Genomic DNA, 24344 nt, shown 5'->3' on the forward strand with positions numbered 1-24344 from the left:
CTGTCTGTGGCTGACACTGTCACTGAGCCAGATGCTGTCGCCTGCCCTGTTTCAGAGAAAACCACTCAGCCTGCAAGATCAGGGCAATCACAGAGGTTGAGATTTTGGTAGTTGGGAGCATCAAAGTTAGAGGCCCCTTAGGGACTTCGTTGACAAGAAGGGAAACAAAACCAATGTGCACTCTGTCTGCATACCGGGTGGAGTCATTCCAGATGAGGAAAGGGTCCTCCTGGATGCCATGAAGAGCACAGGTTGCAGCCAACTGCAGGTGGTTTCTCACGTCGGTACCAATAATGTGTGTCACTTTTGATCAGAAGAGATTCTCTCTGGTTTCGAGCGGCTAACAGAAGTGGTAAAGGCTGCCAGTCTTGCATACAAGGTGAAATAAGAGCTGACCATTTGCAGCATAGTCGACAGGACCGATTAGGGACCTCTGGTACAGAGCCGAGGGTCTGAAAGAGACTCAGACGGTTCTGCGACTGTGTAGGCTGCAGATTCCTCGACCTGCGCCAAAGGGTGGTTGGGTTTAGGGTTCCGCTGAATAGGTCAGGTGTCCACTATACGCAGGAGGTGGATACACGGATGGCAGGGGCTGTGTGGCGTGGACTGGGCGGTTTTTTTGGGTTAGAGTGTCTCAGGAAAACGCAAGAAGGGCTTCAGTCACAAAGGCACGGCCGAACACAGAAAGAACGTAGATACAGGAACCATTGGTATAATTGTTATAAATTGTCCTAGCTGTGCTGGGAAAGTATGAGAGCTCCAAGCGCTAACAGAAAGCACTGATGCTCAAATCGTTATAGGCACTGAAAGCTAGCTAAAGCCGGATATAAGCTCAGCCGAAATTTTTACGAAGAACCTGGCGATGTTCCGAAAGGATAGGCTAAACACGGTTGGCGGTGGCGTGTTTGTTGCTGTTAGAAGTAGTTTAAATTGTTGCGAAATTGAAGTAGATACTTCCTGTGAGTTAGTATGGGCAGAGGTCATTGTTGCCAACCGGAATAAAATAATAATAGGATCCTTTTACCAATCTTCCAGTTCAGATGATACATTTGCTGAAAGGGTTTGATTTCAAACACGTACCCGACTCATACGATAATAGTTGGTGGTGACTTTAATTTATCCTCGATATGTTGGCGAAAATACATGTTTAATTCCAGAGGTACGCATAAAACATCATCCGAAATTGTGCTAAACGCATTCTCTGAAAATTATTTCAAGCAGTTAGTTCATGAACCCACGCGAATAGTAAACATTTGTGAAAACACACTTGAACTCTTACCAACAAATAATCCTGAGTTAATAACTTGCATCAAAACCGATACAGGGATTAGTGAATACAGGGCTGTCGTAGCGAGACTGAATGTTGTAATCCCCAAATCCTCGAAAAATAAGCTAAAATATACTTATTCAAAAAAGCAGATAAAAATTCACTTGATGCCTTTCCTGAGAGACATTCTCCACTCATTCCAAATTAACAATATAAGTGTAGACCAGATGTGGCTTGAATTCAAAGAAATAGTATCGGCAGCAATTGAGAGATTTATACCAAATAAATTAACAAACGACGGAGCTGATCCTCCTTGGTACACAAAACGAGTTAGAACACTGTTGCAGAAACAACGAAACAAACATGCCAAATATAAACAGACGCAAAATCCCTAAGATTGGCGATTTTTTACAGAAGCTCGAAACTTAGCGCGGACTTCAATGCGAGATGCTTATAAAGGTTTCCACAGCGAAACTTTGTCTCGCAACCTGGCAGAAAATCCAAAGACATTCTGGTCGTATGTGAAGTATGTTAGCGGCAAGAATCAATCAATGCCTTCTCTGCGCGATAGCAATGGGCATAACGTCGAAGACAGTGCTGCCAAAGCAGAGTTAATAAACACAGCCTTCTGAAATGCCTTCACAAAAGAAGAGGAAGTTAATAATCCAGAATTCGAATCGAGAACAGCTGCCAACATGAGTAACGTAGAAGTAAATATCCTCGGAGTAGTGAAACACTTTAAATCACTTAATAAAAGCAAGTCTTCTGGTCCAGACTGTATACCAGTTAGGTTCCTTTTGGAGTATGCTGATGCATTAGCATACAACCGTTCGCTCGACGAAAGATCCGTACCCAAAGACTGGAAAGTTGCACAGGTCACACCAGTATTCAAGAAAGGTAGCAGGAGTAATCCACTAAATTACAGGCCCATACCGTTAACGTCGATATAAAGCAGGATTTTGGAACATACAATGTGTTCAAACATTATGAATTACCTCGAAGAAAACTGTATATTGACACACAGTCAGCATGGGTTTAGAAAACATCGTTCCTGTGAAACACAACTAGCTCTTTATTCACATGAAGTGTTGAATGCTGTTGACAAGGGATTTCAGATCGATTCCGTATTTATGGATTTCCGGGAGGCTTTTGCCACTGTATCACACAAGCGGCTTGTAGTGAAATTGCGTGCTTATGGAATATCGTCTCAGTTATGTGACTGGATCTATGCTTCCTGTCAGAGAGGTCACAGTTCGTAGTAACTGAGGGATAGTCATCGAGTAAAACAAAAGTGATTTATGGCGTTCCCCAAGGTAGTGTTATAGGCCCTTTGCTGTTCCTTATCTATATAAACGATTTGGGAGGCAATCTGAGCAACCGTCTTAGGTTGTTTGCAGATGACGCTGTCGTTTATCGATTAATAAAGTCATCAGAAGATCAAAACAGATTGCAAAACGATTTAGAAAAGATATCTGAACTGTGCGAAAATTGGCAGTTGACCCTAAATAACGAAAAGTGTGAGGTCATCCACATGAGTGCTAAAAGTAAACTTCGGCTACGCGATAAATCAGTCTAATCTAAAACCCTAAATACCTAGGTATTACAATTACGAACAACTTAAATTGGAAGGGACACACAGAAAATGTTGTGGGGAAGGCTAACCAAAGACTGCGTTTTATTGACAGGACACTTAGAAAATGTAACAGATCTACTAAGGCGACTGCCTACACTACGCTTGTTCGTCCTCTTTTAGAATACTGCAGCGCGGTGTGTATCCTTACCAGATAATACTGACGGAGTACATCGAAGAAGTTCAAAGAAGAGCAGCACGTTTTGTATTATCGCGAAATATTGGAGAGAGTGTCACAGAAATGATACAGGATGTGGGGTCGACATCATTAAAAGAAAGGCGTTTTTCGTTCCGACGGAATCTTCTCACGAAATTCCAGTCACCAACTTTCTCCTCAGAATGCAAAAATATTTTGTTGACACCGACCTACATAGGGAGAAACGATCATCACGATAAAATAATGGAAATCAGAGCTCGTACGGAGAGATATAGGTGTACGTTCTTTCCGCGTGCTATACGAGATTGGAATAATAGAGAACTGTGAAGGTAGTTCGATAAACCCTTTGCCAGGCACTTAAATGTGATTTGCAGAGTATCCATGTAGATGTATAAGAATACATAGAGACAGATGAGAAGGGAGATATGATACTGCGTGAAGAATTTGACAAAGCACTAACAAACCAGAGTCGAAACTAGGGCCCGGGAGTACACAACATTCCGTTAGAGCTACTGATAGCCCTGGGAGAGCCAGCCGTGAGAAAACTCTTCCATCTGGTGAGCAAGATTTACAAGGCAGGCGAGATACCCTCAGACTTCAAGAAGAACATAATAATCCCAGTTCCAAAGAAAGCAGATTCTGACAGGTGCGAAAATTACCGAACTATCAGTTTACGAAAAGAAAAGAAAAATTTGGAGTAGGAATTAAAGTCCAGGGAGAAGAAATAAAAGCTTTGTGGTTCGCCAATGACATTGAAATTTTGGCAGAGACAGCAAAGGACTTGGAAAATCAGTTGAACGGTATGGACATTATTTTGAAAGGTGGATATGAGATGAACATCATCAACAAAAGTAAAACGAGGTTAACGGAATGTAGTTGAATTAAATCAGGTGATGCTGAGGGAATTAGATTAGGAAATGAGACACTTAAAGTAGTAAGTGAGTTTTGCTATGTGTGAATCAAAAGAACTGATGATGGTCGTAGTAGGGAGGATATAAAATGCAGACTGGCAATGGCAAGAAAAGCGTTTCTGAGGAAGAGAAAGTTGTTAACATCGAGTATAGATTTAAGTGTCAGGATCTCATTTCTGAAATTATTTGTATGGGGTATAGCCATGTATGGAAGTGCAAAATGGACGATGAATGGTTTAGACAAGAAGAGAATAGAAGCTTTTGAAATGTGGTGCTACAGATGAATGCTTAAGATTAGATGGGTAGGTCACGTAACGAATGAGGAGGTACTGAATAGAAATGGGGAGAAGAGAAATTTGTGGTGCAACCTTACCAAAGGAAGGGATCGGTTGGTAGGACACATTATGAGACATCAAGGGATCAAAAATTTAGTACTGGAGGGAAGCGTGTAGAGTAAAAATCGTAGAGGGAGACCAAGAAATGAATATAGTAAGCAGATTCAGAGGGATGTACGTTGCAGTACTTACTCGGAGAAGAAGAGCCTTGTACAGGATAGAGTAGCATGGAGAGTTGCAGAAAACCAGTCTTCGGATTGAAGACCACAACAACAACAACAAATCCTTATACCATATTTCCTTCTTCTGCGTGTATGGCACATTTCCTGAGTGATTATCAGTACCTTTTTGCTACACCCTGCATAATACGTATTTTGCTAAGGAAGGAAGGTTAGCCGGCCGCTGTGGCCGAGTGGTTCTAGGCGCTTCACTCCGGATCCGCGCTGCTGCTACGGTCTCATGTTCGAATCCTGCCTCGGGCATGGATGTGTGTGATGTACTTAGGTTAGTCAGGTTTAAGTAGTCCTAAGACTAGGAGACTGATGAACTCCGATGTTAAGTCCCATAGTGCTTAGAGACATTTGAACCAGTTTTTGAAGGAAGGTTCGCGTTTAACGTCTCGTCGATAACGAGGTTATTAGAGACAGAGCACAAGCTCGGATGCGGATAAAAACGGCCGTGTACTTTCAAAGGACATATTCTGGCGTTTGCCTTAAGTGATTTAGGAAAATCAGGGGAAACTGTGGCCGGACGGAAATCTGAACCGTCGTCCTCCGGAATGCGCATACGGCGTGGTAACCAACGCTCCGCTTCGCTCGGTTACGTTCCTTGAAGTGTTGTCTGACTGGCGGACGGGTTTAAGACGAATCAGAGAACAGTCGAATGCTATGTGGAAGCTTTTTCATTAAGAATTTTTATGGTGACATAGCTCCAATGGAAGAATATGCAGTAGAAGAGGTTCGTGTTATGAGATGTGGACAAGTGTGGTTAGGTGAACGCAAGTTTGACGGGCGGCGCGAGTCAAGGCACAGGGAGCACAGTTAACGAGGAGGTAGCGTGTGGAGGCGTTAGTCTGAGTGCACACAACACCTGAGCCTCTGCTATTAGCGAAATGTACAGACAACGGAGTAAACCGGCTGTCACATGGCCAGCGAGTAAACTGGTGGGTTACTGTGAGTGCTTTTCCCCGGGCGAGTGGCCCTTACAGGCCCTAGCTTGGTGTGGGGTTGTCGCCATGACGTAAACTCAATAGCTGCAAATTATTTCACGAGCGCAGCATAAGTAAAACGCATACTAATAAAGGTACAGAACAGACAATGCTATCAACGAAAGAAAAAAAAAACGAGGTGAGGAAGCACGTATTTAACATCCACTCAGTAGGTGTATTAGTATTTTGATATTGACGATGAAAGGCATGGTTATACCCGTTACCTTCAAAATTTAATAATTTATAAACGCCTTAAACGATCTTAACGAGCAAAATGGCAACTGATAGCACTTGAACAGCACTACCAAAAATCTACTTCAGGGATTTTTTATGGCAGTACATTTTGAAGTACGACCCAGAATGTTGATTCTGAGCGTTAAAAACACATTTAAGTACACAATAAATTGCAAAACAGTAAGTATGGTGGCACTATTAGATAAGAGACTACTCTAGCTATCTGCAGAGGTGTAATTCTCCTTAGATTTGAAATAGATGATAGTAAATAATTCTAATGTTGAACATTTGACAATATAAGATGCAAATGAGCCAAAAACTAGACACCCCAACAAGAACCTAACACCACCACCAAAAAACTGGTGTAATTATAGGCCTAATTTGTATGAAATACTAACAGTAGCCGTAAGTTTAATGTAATTTTTATTCGTTGTATATTTCACGCGCAACCAACAAGAGAGATTACCAGAATGTAAGCGCAAGTCTTGTAAGGTGTTTACAAGTCTAGTTTCAATAGGTTTTGTTTTTTCAACAGTAGACGGAGGCTATTTAAGAGCAGCTGCCATGTTGGCCTGGGTCAGTTGGTTAGACGTACTCGGTGAGTCGAGATATGCACGGTAGAGCAGCTTGGCAGTCGCGATTAAAATGTTTGAAATTTTTCAGGTAACAACTGTAAGAACTTGAAAAATTTCTGCGGGAGTTGGGGTACTTAAGATAAGTTTTAAACAGTCGCTCTCCTGAGCTCTAATTCTGAAGAGCAGCAGGGCGTTAAAAGACTTGTAAAATTTCTGTATAGTTTCACAAACTGGGCAGTTCATAAAACAGTAACAGGATGGACGTCCCTAGTCACCTACTGAGTCAACAAAATTTGAGAATCGGACACGCACTATATTAAGCAATGAAAGGAAATGATCGTATGGCATTACTGGCCAGGAGACCCCATCTATGGTTGTTCGGCCGCCTGATGGAAGTCTTTCTATTTGGCGCTAGTTCGGCGACTTGCGAGTCGATGAAGGTGTGATGAAATTTTTATGACAACACAAAAACCCAGTCCCTCAGACAAGAAAACCTCCGACCCGTCTGGGAATCCAACCCGGGCAGGCAGCGACGCTAACCACTAGACCACGAGTTGTGGCGTTGTTAAGCCTTTTTATATGAAGGGAGGGTACGTTTCAGGGTATCTCGTAAACAGCTACCGCTTCGAGTTGGCACAGTGGCTCAGACAACGAACTGGTGTGAGAGTAAAGTGCAAGTTTCTATTCGACAAATCTGAATTAGGTTTATATCTTGCACGTGAACAATTGCGGAAAAAAACTGCGATGATTTGGTAAACTTAATTCTTTCATCACATTGGGCGCAGAATTTAGGTTTAAATCCCATCTAAAATGCAGGTAGTCTTAGTCACTCGCAAACGACTTATTACCCCTCAGTTCAGATAATTTCTTCCACCCTTAATCCTAAACGACACACAAATAACTTTTTCTTCTTCTGAAAACAACTTGTAAATAATTCTGAACAATCACTTAGACCGGACTTCACACGCACGCATGTAGTCTGTAAAAAGGTGCCAGTGTCACTTCATTCACTACAGAAATACCGGGTGATCAAAAAGTCAGTATAAATTTGAAAACTGAATAAATCACGAAATAATGTAGATAGAGAGGTACATATTGATAGACATGCTTGGAATGAAATGGGGTTTTATTAGAACCAAAAAAATACAAAAGTTCAAAAAATGTCCGACAGATGGCGCTTCATCTGATCAGAATAGCAATAATTTGCATAACAAAGTAAGACAAAGCAAAGATGATGTTCTTTACGGGAAATGCTCAATATCTCCACCATCATTCCTCAACGATAGCTGTAGTCGAGGAATAATGTTGTGAACAGCACAGTAAAGCATGTCCGGAGTTGTGGTGAGGCATTGGCGCTGGATGTTGTCTTTCAGCATGATGTCGGTGGATCACGATACACTTGCGACTTCAGGTAACCCCAAAGCCAATAATCGTACGGACTGAGGTCTGGGGACCTGGGAGGCCAAGCATGACGAAAGTGGCGGCTGAACACACGATTATCACCAAACGACGCGCGCAAGAGATCTTTCACGCGTCTAGCAATATGGGGTGGAGCGCCATCTTGCATAGACATCGTACGTTCCAGCAGGTGTTTATCAGCCAGGCTGGGGATGATGCGATTCTGTAACATACCGGCGTACCTCTCACCCGTCACGGTAGCAGTTACAAAACCAGAATCACCCATTTCCTCGATGAAAAAATCCCCGATAACGGTAGATGTGGTAAATCCAACACATACCGTGACTTTCTCGTTGTGCAATGGAGTTTCCACGACAGCTCTAGGATTTTCGGTAGCCCAAATTCTGCAGCTGTGGGCATTGACAGACCCTCGGAGCGTGAAATGAGCTTCGTCGGTCCACAACACGTTACTCAACTAATCGTCAACTTTCGCTATCTTTTGAAACGCCCACACCGCAAATGCCCTCCGCTTCAGTAAATCGCCAGGTAAAAGTTCATGATGCCGATGGATTTTGTACGGATAGCATCGGAGGGTATGCCTCAGTGCGAACCAAACAGCAGTGTATGGAATGCCGGTGCGACGTGCATCTGCACGAGCGCTGACTTCCCCGTGCATAGAAGAACTCGCTACAGTCTCCATTTCTTCCTGAACTGTCTCAGCAGCATTACGCCTTGTGCTCGGTCGGCCACTACGGGGTCTATCGTCTAAACAATCCGTGGCTTCGAACTTCGAAATCATTCTCGCCACAGCTGCGTTTGTCAACGGACCTTTACCCGTTCGAATCCCCTTCCTATGGCGATAGGATCGTAACGCTGAACTAGCACATTCCCCATTCTGATAATACAGCTTCACTAAAAGCGCCTTTTCAGGTACCGTCAACATGCTGCGACTGCTGGCGCATCTGATTTTCTCTCTCATTACAGCTCCTTTTATACACGATTATCATGCTCAGTCACTGACGTTTTGCTGTCCAACGCCATCTGTCGGACATTTTATGAATTTTTTTTTGTTCTAATAAAACCCCATGTCATTCCAAGCACGTGTGTCAATTTTTACCTCTCTATCTACATTATTCCGTGGTTTATTAAGTTTTCAATTTTATATGACTTTTTGATCACCCGGTATAAAAAAGTATTTCCTTCGAGCTTAAAAACGGACTTGTGAAATCACACCCCGTACTTGACAGTGGTGATCCTATTCTCCAACGGCTTTCGTATGACAGTTTACGTCTGCTGGAATTGGCGATGAACACTTGTGTGCGATACAGTTGTGGCGTATGCGATTTTGATCATATAATTCCTGGCTACATGCAGTTGTGGCTATGTTCCAATAACCACAGAAATTGTCAAACCATATGTTTCCTCTATCGCCTTCTCAAACACTGCACTCCCTCTTGTTTATCTTCAACTCTTACACTACTGTCGAAACGGCACCGCGGAAATGCTCATTCTCAACTAAATAAAATGCAATGTATACCGCAACACAACACAGCCATCTTCCCAAAAGCACTTTCTTCGTTAGAAACCTGACTTTGGAGTAATCTTCTTCAAATGTCAGAGGAATTACTTGCCTTCAAACTTCAACTGACAGTTAATGGCCCACCTTCTGTCACAATAGCTAGCTCTTCCATATACTTGTCAGCAGGTCACTCTCGTCAATCCCTCTCCCCAACCCCTGTTCGCTTTCCTAGATGTACAGAGTTCTCTATTTAAAGTCTGTACTTCCTTAACAGCCATGACCACTGTCAATTCAACCTTCTTCTCTTTTATTAATCCTTCCGTTTCTGATGATACTAAAAATGACGTCAAATGTGTTAAACAGCTCAGTATGGGAAATGGAGGTGGTGTGTTTCCCGCAGTAGACAAGAAACGCAAGTCCCCCGAGACGGAAATTGAAGCTCCATGTGAGATTTTTTAGGCTAGACTCAGTATGAGGGGTGGCCATAAAATGGTAACTGGATTCTTCTATCACCCACCAGACTCATCTCCTGATGTAACAGAAAACTTTAAAGAAAACCTCGGTTCCCTTTTACGTAAGTTCCCCAACCACACTACAATCATTGATGGAGACGTTAGTCATCCAACAATCAATAAGGAAAATTACAGTTTTGATAGTGGTGGGCGTGATAAAGCATCCTGTGAAACATTTATGAATGCTCTCCCAATAAAACAGTGTACTTCATAAATAGTTGTTATTTTCAATATTTTAAAATTCGTGTTATTCTCCAAACCATATTTTTAGATTAGCACCACTTCTGCCCTACGCGTCTCAAATACCTTTAGTTAAGTATGGTACAATGGCTGCGAAGTGTAAATTTAGACATTCATATCAATTTAGACCCTCCCCCCCCCCCACCCCCACCCCACAAACCACGGAATTTACCGCGTTGGGATGGCTTCCGTACCTCAACGACACAGATGCACGTACTGTAGGTGTAACCACTTCGGAGGGGAATCTGTAGAGAGGCCAGACTAAGACATAGTTCTTGACGGAGGAAAACAGTTTCTCAATAGTTGCAGGGGCAGCAGTCTGGATGTTGATATTGCAAACGGCCGAAATCGAGGGGAAACTACAGCCATCGTATTTGCTGATGGGATCCCTGCTTTATGGCGTAATAATGATGTCATCTTATTGGGTAAAAATGGTAAAAATATTCCGGAGACAAAGTAGTCACCGAGCGAGGTGGCACAGTGGTTAGCACACTGGACTCGCATTCGGGAGGACGACGGTTCAATCATGCGTGCGGCCATCCTGATTTAGGTTTTCCGTGATTTTCCTAAATAGCTTCAGGCAAATGCAGGGATGGTTCATTTGAAAGGGCACGGCCGACTTCCTTCCCCGTCCTTCCCTAATCCAATGAGATCGATGACCTCTCTGTTTGGTCTCTTCCCAAAAAACAACCCAACAAAATAGTCCTTCATTCTAATCTCTGGGCAGGGGCTGCTCAGGAAAATGTTGTCATCACGAAAAACAAGAAGGAGCAAGAGGCTAACAGCACATATTGTGGGCCCTTAAGAAATCATCAGTAAGGTAGGGGCGGGAATGATAGGAGTTAAACATTTTACAGGGTCATGGAGACTTGACTGCATTAAGCAGGTTCAAGTGGATGTAAGTTGTGGAGTTAAGTAAAAATAAGTTGGCTTGCACAGGATAGACTGGTGTGGAGACTGCAGAAAATCCGCGTTGGGTATGAGCACGACAACAACAAAAAATTTTGATTTGGATTTTTATTAACGGAGACCTGCTCGTCAACGGCGATCCGGCGGCAGTTCCACAGGAACTCTAGAATGGCGATGAGGAAGGCTGCGAGTGTGCCGACGAGCAGAACGAGGAAGACGCCGCCCACGTTTAGTAGGACCAGCTCGTCGCTGGACTTCTGCACGCCATCCTCATCCGTGTTGTCGCAGCCGGGGCCTTCCGCCTTCCACCAGTGTGCCTTGAGAGCGCTCAGGTTCCCGCGCTCCTGTAGCATCAGCACTGCGCCGCTCACAGCCGTCCGAAACGGCGAGTCTGCGAGCAAACAGTGGTCGTTACTCTAAGCGCACTCTTCTCGTTATCTATAGTGAGAGCCCTTACTAATAATTTCGGATGGAATATTGGTTTAATTTCAATTAATGAATATGGAAAGAGCTTAAACAGAATGGAATATAGACCTGCAAATAAACTTGATCATTAAGCACCTGTTCTGAAAAGGAAATTTCGTACTTGTTCAGAATGTACACCAGTAATAAGTTTACGCAGGCGTTCAGTAATCCTTTGTAAACTTGTTTTGCAATGTGTCGTACGAGAGTGAGAAAACAGAAAATTTAAAGAAATTCTATTGTATTATAAGAGAAAGTGTGATTAATAAAACGTAGCAAAATACGCGCTACGGTTAGAAAATGTGTGTGAAATCTTCTGGGAATTAACTGCTAAGGTCATCAGTCTCTAAGCTTACACACTACTTAACCTAAATTATCCTAAGGACAAACACACACACCCATGCCCGAGGCAGGACTCGAACCTCCGCCGGGACCAACCGCACAGTCCATGACTGCAGCGCCCTGGACGACTCGGCTAATTCCGCGCGGCTACGGTTAGAGATGGAGACAGCAAAAGAGAGAGAACTCTTTCATATGAGAAAATACAAACCTAGCTGTTGTGAAGGTGAGGATTTTTTCTGATGTGGTGGCAGCAGAGTCCAGTCCGATGAAAAATGGGGCAGAAATATAACAGTCCAGGAGTCAGCAGTTTCTTAGTAGGCTCATCTCGAATTGAAAATTGGACAAGCAGTCATATATCTCTTTATATTCTAAATAAAATTCATTCAGTTGTACACCGTCATTTCAAAAGGTTTTGACTCTGTATTAATAAAAAACAGGGAAAATTTTAATGTTCCGAGTGTTCTATATGGTCCACACCATTTTGAGTACAAAACACGTAGTCGGTTATGTCGTCAGAGCGTTGATCCCTCTTGTGAATTTATGGTACGTACATATTGATAATAGGGTGCACTCAGCCTCGTGATGCCAATTGAGGAGCTACTCGACCGAATAGTAGCGGCTTCGGTCAAGAATACCATCATAACGACCAGGAGAGCGGTGTGCTGACCCCATGCCCCTCCTATCCGCATCCTCCACTGAGGATGACACGGCGGTCGATGGTCCCGGTAGGCCACTCGTGGCCTGAAGACGGAGTGCTATATATATATATATATATATATATATATATATATATATATACACTCCTGGAAATGCTGGAAATGGAAAAAAGAACACATTGACACCGGTGTGTCAGACCCACCATACTTGCTCCGGACACTGCGAGAGGGCTGTACAAGCAATGATCACACGCACGGCACAGCGGACACACCAGGAACCGCGGTGTTGGCCGTCGAATGGCGCTAGCTGCGCAGCATTTGTGCACCGCCGCCGTCAGTGTCAGCCAGTTTGCCGTGGCATACGGAGCTCCATCGCAGTCTTTAACACTGGTAGCATGCCGCGACAGCGTGGAAGTGAACCGTATGTGCAGTTGACGGACTTTGAGCGAGGGCGTATAGTGGGCATGCGGGAGGCCGGGTGGACGTACCGCCGAATTACTCAACACGTGGGGCGTGAGGTCTCCACAGTACATCGATGTTGTCGCCAGTGGTCGGCGGAAGGTGCACGTGCCCGTCGACCTGGGACCGGACTGCAGCGACGCACGGATGCACGCCAAGACCGTAGGATCCTACGCAGTGCCGTAGGGGACCGCACCGCCACTTCCCAGCAAATTAGGGACACTGTTGCTCCTGGGGTATCGGCGAGGACCATTCGCAACCGTCTCCATGAAGCTGGGCTACGGTCCCGCACACCGTTAGGCCGTCTTCCGCTCACGCCCCAACATCGTGCAGCCCGCCTCCAGTGGTGTCGCGACAGGCGTGAATGGTGGGACGAATGGAGACGTGTCGTCTTCAGCGATGAGAGTCGCTTCTGCCTTGGTGCCAATGATGGTCGTATGCGTGTTTGGCACCGTGCAGGTGAGCGCCACAATCAGGACTGCATACGACCGAGGCACACAGGGCCAACACCCGGCATCATGGTGTGGGGAGCGATCTCCTACACTGGCCGTAAACCACTGGTGATCGTCGAGGGGACACTGAATAGTGCACGGTACATCCAAACCGTCATCGAACCCATCGTTCTACCATTCCTAGACCGGCAAGGGAACTTGCTGTTCCAACAGGACAATGCACGTCCGCATGTATCCCGTGCCACCCAACGTGCTGTAGAAGGTGTAAGTCAACTACCCTGGCCAGCAAGATCTCCGGATCTGTCCCCCATTGAGCATGTTTGGGACTGGATGAAGCGTCGTCTCACGCGGTCTGCACGTCCAGCACGAACGCTGGTCCAACTAAGGCGCCAGGTGGAAATGGCATGGCAAGCCGTTCCACAGGACTACATCCAGCATCTCTACGATCGTCTCCATGGGAGAATAGCAGCCTGCATTGCTGCGAAAGGTGGATATACACTGTACTAGTGCCGACATTGTGCATGCTCTCCTGGGACAATGAATTGACGGTGTTCTTATTTCAATTTCCAGGAGTGTATATATATATATATATATATATATATATATATATATATATATATATATATATATATATAATACCAGGCCTCGTCATCAGTGATGATTTCTTACAGAAGAGAACTGTCTGTGTTTTGCATTTCAATCAAATCACGGAAACCGTAAATTTAAAACCGATGAAATGACAACATTTAATCGACACTCATTTGAAATAAAATTTGCAAACATTAAGTTCTATACGGAAATTCTGCAAGAATCTGCAGCAGAAGAGTTGCCAACGTACACCCACGAAGATGTGGAGGTTTCTAATAATAGTGTCATCGAGAAGTTAAGAAGCAAACTTAAAATCCGCAAATGCTCTCGCCTACAGTAACTGTGGAAAGGAACTGAGCTAATTGTTAAAGCCATAAAACAGCTGTTATACTGGAAGAAAATTAGATTTGTACTGAAATTCGAGAACATTCCTACTGTTTATTTGTCAGATTACTGGCTGCAGCAGCAAATGGCTGATACACATGTAGATTAAAATTATAAGTTAAAAATTAAGCTGAATGTTATTAAAATACACGAAATAAAAATAAAGAAAGAGTTGTTTTCTGTGTGTAAATATATACGCCATAATTAATAAAGTTTATGTACAAGAACGTATTATGCTTTTTTACTTGTTGCCCTGCCTATAATCCAAAAAGTCTCCTTTTTACGACGAATTACGATGTGGGTAGTCACGTGACCTTGAAAAGTAGTTGAAACTAGATACCTGAAAGCACAGCGACCCTCTTAACGTACTTAATATGACATGGGCAATTGCGTGTGATTTTCCAGAATCATGTCTTGGTTGGGGTTATCTAGTTCTCTCCTTGTCATCCTACTCTGTCGTCCACATGTCGTTGTCTTTGTTCGTGAGTCTAGGTGTGCAGGACAAACTTTAGACACACTTTTGTCTTCTTGAAACCATTCCTGAAAATATCTCGAACAATTGGTTTTGGGATGTTGCTCCATTGCGATTTATGACAGAACAACGGTAACACATTACAGCCACTGTCCACTACGTAGCACTGCTTGCTGACAACTAACTGCTCGAATGCGCATATGCGGTTTGCAGTTGTCAGTTCAAGCTGTCACCGCAGTTATTGCGCTGAAGTCAATTACGCGTTAGTAATGAAATCAGTCTCGTAACTTTTTGGATGGACGGAGTAAGTTCATGCATAGCACATTTGTATTACACAATTAAATTGTTATCAACGAAATTTTAAATATTTTAGAACTGATCTCAGCGAACAAACTTTACTGACTGCTGTATAATGTATATTGCTTAAGACGTTAGAAGTTATGGACCTTGCTGGCGGAAATCCATCACTTTCGGATTTTAAGGTCCCAAAGGCCCTGACTATTAGGCACGCTGATGTCTCAACGTGATTTGTTGACATGAATTATAAGATTGGCGTAAATACGGCTGAATTACTCGTGATGTATTCTATAGCTAAAAATTAATACTTAAAAAATGAAGAGGAGAAACATTGCCCTATGATGAGCCAGATTTCCAGCTACTAAATAGGGACTAATTTGTACCACAACCTTCCAATACTGCGCTTCTTTGCTATTATAACAACGATAAGCATGTGGTGTAGAACAAAAGTGAAGTAAAACAGGAGGCAGAATGCTCTCAGAATTCAATTTAAAAAGGAAATAGTGAAGAAGCGATTTGGACACAATTTTAAACCCTCTGCCTAAATACTGCTGAAGAGAGGAAGCTGTGGCTGCAGAGACATGGCTTAGCCTTTTGAAAGAGGCAGAAGACCTAAACAACTACTTGACAGTGAACATTGAAATATCTTCTTGAAGTAAGAAAAAATATAATTATTTAACATACAACGCCAAGTAGCATTTCCATTCCCATAATAAAAGAAAACAGTTGAGAAGCTACTTTAGAGCAGTAATACGAGGGCCAGAATGTGCTGTTGTTAACATGTGTACGAAAGCGTCTAGGAGAGAGGGACAAATTTTTCTAAAGAAGTGCCTTGGTAGAAACTCAGAACTGCTGAAGCTACAAAATTTTCACATTTCGTGAGGGTATTGTGAAGAAAGTGCGAATGAATTCGGTAGAGATTGTGATCCATACGGTCGGTGGTTTCAAATTAAAACAGTGGTATCACTTGATGCAAGCGATCCGAATGCACAAGTTTACTTTTCCATATATGTCGCGGAAAATTCGGGGGGCCATAGGTTCCGAGTATTGGTTACAAAACTCCTAAAAATAAGAACTTATCCCAGGCAGCAGAAACACTTTAAAACACAGAGAAGCAACGCTAGTGACGATTAGAATGACTGAGGAAATGGAGCTAAACTCATGGGAATCACCAGAATGCTTAAACCCATTTACAGCGTTACAAACGAAATATAGGAGTGTATGTTGCATTGACGCAAGAAGCGAACAGTTACCATTTGTCTCTTGAAAATTGTTAGCGGGATTTGTATAATTTAAGGTTATACTGTTATGACATAATAGTTGTATCAGTTAACTTTTTCTCGCTGTATCAAACAACGTTTAAACTTTGCCATGACTCATTGTACATCTTTCGAAAACATGTTTTCTTGTTTTTCTTTAATATCTTACTTTATTATGTTTACTTATTTAATATATTTTGTCAAAGAGATTTGATGCTAACATAATACTGAAATGTATTTCATTACGTAGCGTTACTGAGTTGTCAGTACTGTGTGGACCGTCGATGAGTATGCTCGTGTGTTGACGCTAAGATAACTTATTTAGCTAGAAATAACTATTATATTCATGAAAACTTCATAGAAAACATGTGCAACAGTGTATGTCGTTAGTCTTTTATTAACAATCTGATCTGTATCTACATATTATTAAAAGAAACCGAGAAGTTCATAAATGCAGATCCTAGGCATGATTTTTCTTGTGTTCAAGGGGCAGCAAAGAAGTAGTGTAAATTTTAATAGACATGCATCACAGAATTTTCACAAGTCCCAGTTTGTTCATATTTAGCCGCGTATATGTGTAATTTTGAAACCACGTGTTCTCGTTTACTCCGTGATATATTAACTTATTGCTGGTAGATCATTGTAATTTCCAAAAGGGAAAAGTGCTTGAGAGACCGTTGAAACAACAGTATCATGATATTGTGTGATAGCTGCAATAGCTTATTTCCCATTAGGTGTGATAGCTGCAATAGTTTATTTTCCATTAATGTGACTGTAGTGGCGTAGGCATGGGAAAGTAAATGACTCTTCAGTGGTTGTGTGGGGTATGCGGTAAGGGTAGAGAGGTAATAGAACAGAGAGAGGGAAGTCTTGTACTTCAAGGTGAGTTAGGTGAGGACAGGAAAATGTATGTATGGTTTAAGAAGGAAAGATTGTGAAAAGAGTCTCAAGTTGAAATAAGTAATACGATGAAGTTGCATAGGACTTTTTGGAGAGCTGTATACTGAATCAAGAAAATAAGTTTGATCTTTTGCTTCAGCTGTGAAGGATCACCCTTCGACAAATGTGGATGCAGACTGAAAAAAAAGGGACAAGCACGAATTCAGGCATACTGTGATTACTTTCATTCTCAAAGTCCAAAAATGTGTAATGAGAATTATTTTTGGTGTGAATTCAACAAATTGCCACAGAGGTCTGTTCAAATACTTGGAAATACTAACTACTCGTTGTCAGAGTATTTACTCCTTAATGGCATTTGTCATTAATAATGTACACTACCGAAAAAAAATTAGCACACCTAGAAAGACGACGTCGATTTTGATCCGATAACGGCACATGCCACCTGGGGAAAAGTAGATGTGCTGATAAACGTTTCAACGTAGTCCGCCAACACGTAGCGGAGTAGCTCAGCTACCAGAGGGCGATCTGTGTCTACCCTTAACAAGGAATGCTCAGAGCCAGAAGGCTCAGTGTGACGCAAACGAGTGAAACGAACAGGCAAGTGCGCCACGGAGAAGCATCATTCGTGCTTCCTGCAGCCAGCTGAGCTTGTCTGAAAAGGATCAAACTGTTTCCTTCCAAGTGGTGGGATAGTCCTTTCGGAGAACTGCCACACAGGTTGGACGTGCTGTGTCAGTTGTGCAGCGATGCTAGTATCAGTGGTCACCTGAACATTCTCACACCCGTAGACGAGGTTGTAGACGTCCGCGCAGCACAGACGCCAGCCAGGATCGCCTTATTGTAACGACGGCAGTGGCAGATCGTAGAGCTACAGCAGCACAGATAAGAGGGCTTGTGAGCCCAGACGTGTCAACACGAGCTGTTGCGAACCAATTATTAGAAGTGAAACTAAGGGCAATCACACCTCTAGCCTGTCTTCCACTCACGTAACAGCATCGACGTGCACCACCTGACTGGTGCTATTAGAGGATCACTAGGAAGATGGAATGGAACTCTGTGGTCTTCAGCGATGAAAGCAGATTCTGCCTGCACGCAGGTGATGGTCGCTTGCGTGTACGACGTAGACCTGGTGAACGATGTCTTGTAGAGCGCGTTCGTCCAAGACAAAGTGATCTCACCCCAGGCCTTATGGTCTGGAGTGCGCTAAGCTACAACACTCGTACACCTTTGGTGTTTCTGGAAGCGACGCTAACCAGCGCTCGGTACGTGCAGCATGTTGTTAGACTTCTTCTCTTGCCGTTCTTGCAACAAGGAGGTGATGTATTGTTGCTACAGGATAATCCTCGCCCACACTGTGCCAGTGAAATTCAGTTCGCTCTGTAACGTGTGGGATATGATGGGACGACAAGTAACTCTTTCGACTCGTCAACCAACAACTCTTATAGAACTACGCCAACAGATCGAACAGGCGTGGCATAACGTATCCCAGGGCGGTATTCGCCATCTCTACAATTGACTGTATGCCAGAGTCAGCGCCGGCGTTGCCACCCGTGAAGGCTACACCACATTCGTTTTAGCAAGGGTAGATACTTGGTGTCTCAGAATAGCTTGTGCTATTGATCTGTAAATGTAATCATTCACTCAATGCTCACTATTGCAACAATAAATCCTGAGTGACTTGGAAGCCTCTGAAAGGGTGTACTATTTTCTTTGCTGCCATGTATTTCTTTTGCATACCAACAGATAATTTCATAGACGATGCTAAATCTAAGAAGAATCTTCATAAAGACTTAAAATTGTTTACTTTGACCAAGAAATGCGCCCGACCTTTGCATTATCCGATTTACGGAAACACGGAAAACCAAAATCTAGATGGCTGCAGGGATCTGAACTACCGTTCTACCGAATGTCACTCCATTGTCTTACCACATACCACAACCTGCATTTACAGACACTTCCGTGCGTGCAGCCTTCAACGGAGGGAGTAAACTAAATACGATAACCCTCCTTAGAAAGCAAAAGCAATAAAAAATTGTCATTTATCACAGAGCTTACGTGATTTATGTTCATAAGTGGTTAAAGACAATGCTGTAATGAATAAAGACCTTAGGAATGCTAGCAGACGTCTTAGAAAGACAAATAAATAAGTAAAGAAAAAACTCAAGTTTAGCCTTAAGCTTCTCATTGATGACGAGGCCTTTAGAGACGGAGCTTAAGGTGAAGATAGCGTAGAGATGGGGAAGAAAATCGGCAGTGTCCTTTTCAAAAGAACTCTAAGATACACTACAGACCATTAAAATTGCAACACCAAGAAGAAATCCAGATGATAAACGGGTATTCATTGGACAAATATAATATACTAGAACTGACAAGTGATTACAGTTTCACGCAACTTGGGGGCATAGATCCTGAGAAATCAGTAGCCAGAACAACCACCTCTGGCCGTAATAACGGACTTGATACGCCTGGACATCGAGTCAAACAGAGATTGGATGGCGTGTACAGGTACAGCTGCCCATGCAGCTTCAACACAATACGACAGTTCATTAAGAGTAGTGACTGGCGTATTGTGATGAGCCAGTTGCTCGGCCACCATTGACCAGACGTTTTCAATTGGTGAGAGATCTGAGAATGTGCTGGCCAGGGCAGCAGTCGAACATTTTATGTCCAGAAAGGCCCGTACAGGACCTGCAACATGCGGTCGTGCATTATCCTGCTGAAATGTAGGGTTTCGCAGGGATCGAATGAAGGGTAGAGCCACGGGGCGTAACACATCTGAAATGTAACGTCCACTGTTCAAAGTGCCGTCAATGCGAACAAGAGGTGACCGAGACGTGTAACCAATGGCACATCATACCATGACGCCGGGTGATACCCCAGTATGGCGATGACGAATACACGCTTCCAATGTGCGTTCACCACGATGTCGCCAAACACGGATGCGACCATCATGATGCTGTAAAAAGAACCTGGATTCGTCCGATAAAATGACGTTTTGCCATTCGTGCACCCAGGTTCGTCGTTGAGTACACCATCGCAGACGCTCCTGTCTGTAATGCAGCGTCAAGGGTAACCACAGCCATGGTCTCCGAGCTGATAGTCCATGCTACTGCAAAGTCGTCGAACTGTTCGTGCAGATGGTTGTTGTCTTGCAAACGTCCTCATCTGTTGACTCAGGGATCGAGACGTGGCTCCACGATCCGTTACAGCCATGCGGATAAGATACCTGTCATCTCGACTGCTAGTGATATGAGGCCGTTGGGATCCAGCACGGCGTTCCGTATTACCCTCCAGAACCCACCGATTCCAAATTCTGCTAACAGTCATTGGATCTCGACCAACGTGAACAGCAATGTCGCGATACGATAAACCGCAGTCGCGATAGGCTACAATACGACCTTTATCAAAGTCGGAAACGTGATGGTACGTATTACCCCTCCTTACACGAGGCATCACAACAACGCTTCACCAAGCAACGCCGGTGAACTGCTGTTTGTGTATGAGAAATCGGTTGGAAACTTTCCTCATGTCAGCACGTTGCAGGTGTAGCCACCGGCGCCAACCTGGTGTGAGTGCTCTGAAAAGGTAATCATTTGCATATCACAGTATCTTCTTCCTCTCGGTTAAATTTCGCGTCTGTAGCATGTCATCTTCGTGGTGTAGCAATTTTAATGGCCAGTAGTGTATTTTGAAAATCTCGGAATACCTTAATTGGATGTGTTCGTGCGAGTCCAGGGGTTTAACCACTGCGCCACTACTTGTAATAGTATTTTTGTTTATTTAAATGCTGGAATTCATTTTGCCTCGCACCTCACTCCGTTTGGGGTATGACTATCCAGGTTTCCTGAAACCAGTTTCCAGCCGGTAGCGACAACTTTGAGCAGGTCAGAAGAGCTGATTCGTTGCGGCAGTCCGTGTTGATAGAGTAGTGTCTCATTTCTCGAGACATCATGCGGACATGTCGATGAAGGAGTGGAATTTTAGTACTGGCAGGACGTAAGGGCGGGGCACAGGGGAGAAAAGTGATTACGGCTAAATGCAGTAGTCCATGCTTTTGGAGGAAGGAAATGACATCTCCTAGAAGAAAAATAAAAGAGAAAATATTTTGAGGCTGATGATTGCAGGACTTCATGTAAAGCGCTTTGGATGATAGTTTAGGTCGGCTGATCAAATGATGATCTGGTGGCTGATAATTAATGGATGCGGAGTGAAACAGTGTGCCCTATTGACGCGTCTGATTCCGCTCGTCCGCTATGCAAACTGCCTACACCGCCATAGTAAGGGTACGTTCTAGTCAACGTCCATACCTCGTGCTGCAAGCACCCGCGCGATGACAAAAAGTGTGTACTAATTAAAATCGTTTCAGAGTGTGCGTGCAAAACGCAAATACAATTCATTTAGTCCGGGAAGATATGTTGCTCTTTTCTCAGTGCGAAGTTTGTTTATTATCGGAATTGAGCTGCAACATTACCGCCTGCATCTCGTGGTCGTGCGGTAACGTTCTCGCTTCCCACGCCCGGGTTCCCGGGTTCGATTCCCCGCGGGGTCAGGGATTTTCTCTGCCTCGTGATGGCTGGGTGTTGTGTGCTGTCCTTAGGTTAGTTAGGTTTAAGTAGTTCTGAGTTCTAGGGGACTGATGACCATAGATGTTAAGTCCCATAGTGCTCAGAGCCATTTGAACCATTTTTTTTGCAACATTACCAAAAATGTCAATCTCCTAATAGAACTGTGAGACAACGATTCGTGCATGGAGAATACTACGATCTTTATTGAGAGCTTGGGACTCAAGAGGATATTTTCTATGAATATACATAATATCGAAAGCAACCTCTGATTACGTATGGCGAGAGCACCCATAATGTCACAAACTCGAAAAAAACAATAGGCACTGAGGAAATACTCCACCTGACGTTAAGGTAATCACTGGTATTTAGATACTGGAAACTTATTAAGTTATTTTAGCAAAATGCATTATGAAGGACGCGTTAGTGTAATTGCTAACTTAGTATGAGTTACTCAAAATTAACAATGGTATCAAACAGAACAAACAAAGGTTTATACATCATTTTTTTAAATACAGAGTTTCTTTTTTAAAAATTCTTAGTAACATAATAATAGGACACAAAATGAAAGTACACAGATAAGCAAGATCGAATTCTGTTCCCATGATAAATCAAAGTTAATTAATGACACTAGAACTTTCTCAATGAAATCTGTATTCATATTCTGGAGCAGGGGAAACGGAAACAGTTGTGACAGTATCGAAGGAACTAATTTCGTTAGGGCAAACACTGATTGCAGAAATCATGTATCAGTGGTACCTTCTGATGTTAACTATAACGTATGCACAACATAATCACGCCTCTAACATGAACAATGCGAATCATTAGTTAGAAACCAGCGAAGGCACAGCTAAGGCCCCAGGCAGTGAGCTGCCCCCTGTGCATTCGGAGATATGATCCCCCTAGTCCACCGCGAAGGAGCTCTCATCATACATGTAGTGTTCTCAAGTAAACTCTGGTTGAACCGTATTCCAAAAAATGTTATCGACAGAAGCGCAACTTCTGTCTTCGCAAACTCAGGAAGTAAGATAATATACAATAAATGTATTCGCAGTAGCGAATATGGACCACTATCAGCTGTATAATGGGTTGACAACAATGAAAATTTGCATCGTAATTCGGAATACCACAGGCACTGCAATATTGTAAGATAATATGTTCCAAGAGAGACGCTGTATGGGCTACGCGTCATGTGACAGGAACTTTCCAGAGAACACTCTGGGAGCCTCGAGGAATTTCGTGGAATATGAACTCAGAACATCTCGTGATCTGTAAAAGGCAGGTCTGACGTCAGGGAGAGTAGTTATAGCCCCTGGACGGGCGTCCCGAGATTTAGTAATAGGCGAGTACTGAGTCGAGTCTAGAGTCTAGTTACGAGTTTACAGGCAGTGAGAGCCTGTGAGATAAGGCCAATGCTGCGCTGCCCTCATGTCTTGTTTTTGCATTTCAGAAAAAATGTTCAAATGTGTGTGAAATCTTATGGGACTTAACTGCTAAGGTCATCAGTCCCTAAGCTTACACACTACTTAAACTAAATTATCCTAAGGACAAACACACAAACCCATGCCCGAGGGAGGACTCGAACCTCCGCCGGGACCATCCGCACAGTCCATGACTGCAGCGCCCTGACCGCTCGGCTAATGCCGCGTGGCTGCATTTCAGAAGCCTACTGAGTATAGATAGCAGTTGTTCCAATTTTAACTTAGTCTTAGTCGGGGCAACTAACTGAACTCCGGTGTAATCATTGGCTAATGTATTAAAACTTGTCGTATTAATCGAATGACGTGGTGCAGTGGTTAGATCATTGGACTCGCATTCGCGAGGACGACATTTCAGATCCCCGTCCGACCATCCAGATTTAGGTTTTTCGTGATTTCTTAAAATGCCGGGATGTTTCCTTTCAAATGGCACGGCCGATTTCCTTCCCCATCCTTAACACAATCCGCGCTTGTCCTCCGTCACTAATGACCTCGATGTCAACGGGACGTTAAACCCAATATTCCTTCCTTCCTTCCTTGTCATATTAACATGTTCACCGCATTAATGAGCGCTTTGTTTTTTGCTGTGGGGCGTATTCAGGTTTTCCTTCATCTGGCGACGCTGCTTTTCCTGTTTGTCGACATAGGGTAGCCGTCGTATTCTAACGTCCTAGGCTACTACGTTTATATATTGACCTTCCATTTTTAAAGCGGTGTAAGTTCTTTCTTTTAAAACAACAAGAGATCACATAAAATCGTTTTATAATAAAATAACCACAAATTATGTAATATCTCATTTGTTCAGAAAGCTCTCTCGCTGAAGGGTCGCACAAAATCGTGTTCAGTTGTTCGTTGCGCCTGGCTAAGATACTGTTGTACTCCTAGTATAATTGGTAGAGTTGACAGTCATCCACCGGTGGTACACGTCCTCGTGAACGTGTTAAATCTAGTTCTCCTCTTGAGGCACCTAAGAATCTCCTCAGTTTCCAGCTGAGTTCTTATCATCTCAAAATTATAGCTTCAGCCTTGTGCATGTTAGCTTCTATTAGACATCACGACTCTAGTTGCGGATGTCTTGGAACCTCTCGCAGGACGCAGTCAGACTTACATGTCATGTTGTTTGGCCATGCGACGCGACG

The 24344-nt window shown here is 43.4% G+C and overlaps 1 protein-coding gene across 1 annotated transcript in view; it reads right to left on the reverse strand.

Moving 5' to 3' along the window:
* The window catches only part of LOC126184374 (glutamate receptor ionotropic, kainate 2-like), a 326740-nt gene that overhangs the window by 28317 nt on the left and 274079 nt on the right, over positions 1 to 24344 (reverse strand). The window contains exon 12 of the mRNA XM_049926759.1: positions 11017 to 11285. Within this exon, the coding sequence (XP_049782716.1) occupies positions 11017 to 11285 (269 nt within the window). The remainder of the gene's footprint in view (positions 1 to 11016; positions 11286 to 24344) is intronic.

Source organism: Schistocerca cancellata, chromosome 4 (assembly GCF_023864275.1).
Source record: "Schistocerca cancellata isolate TAMUIC-IGC-003103 chromosome 4, iqSchCanc2.1, whole genome shotgun sequence".
Taxonomy (NCBI): domain Eukaryota; kingdom Metazoa; phylum Arthropoda; class Insecta; order Orthoptera; family Acrididae; genus Schistocerca; species Schistocerca cancellata.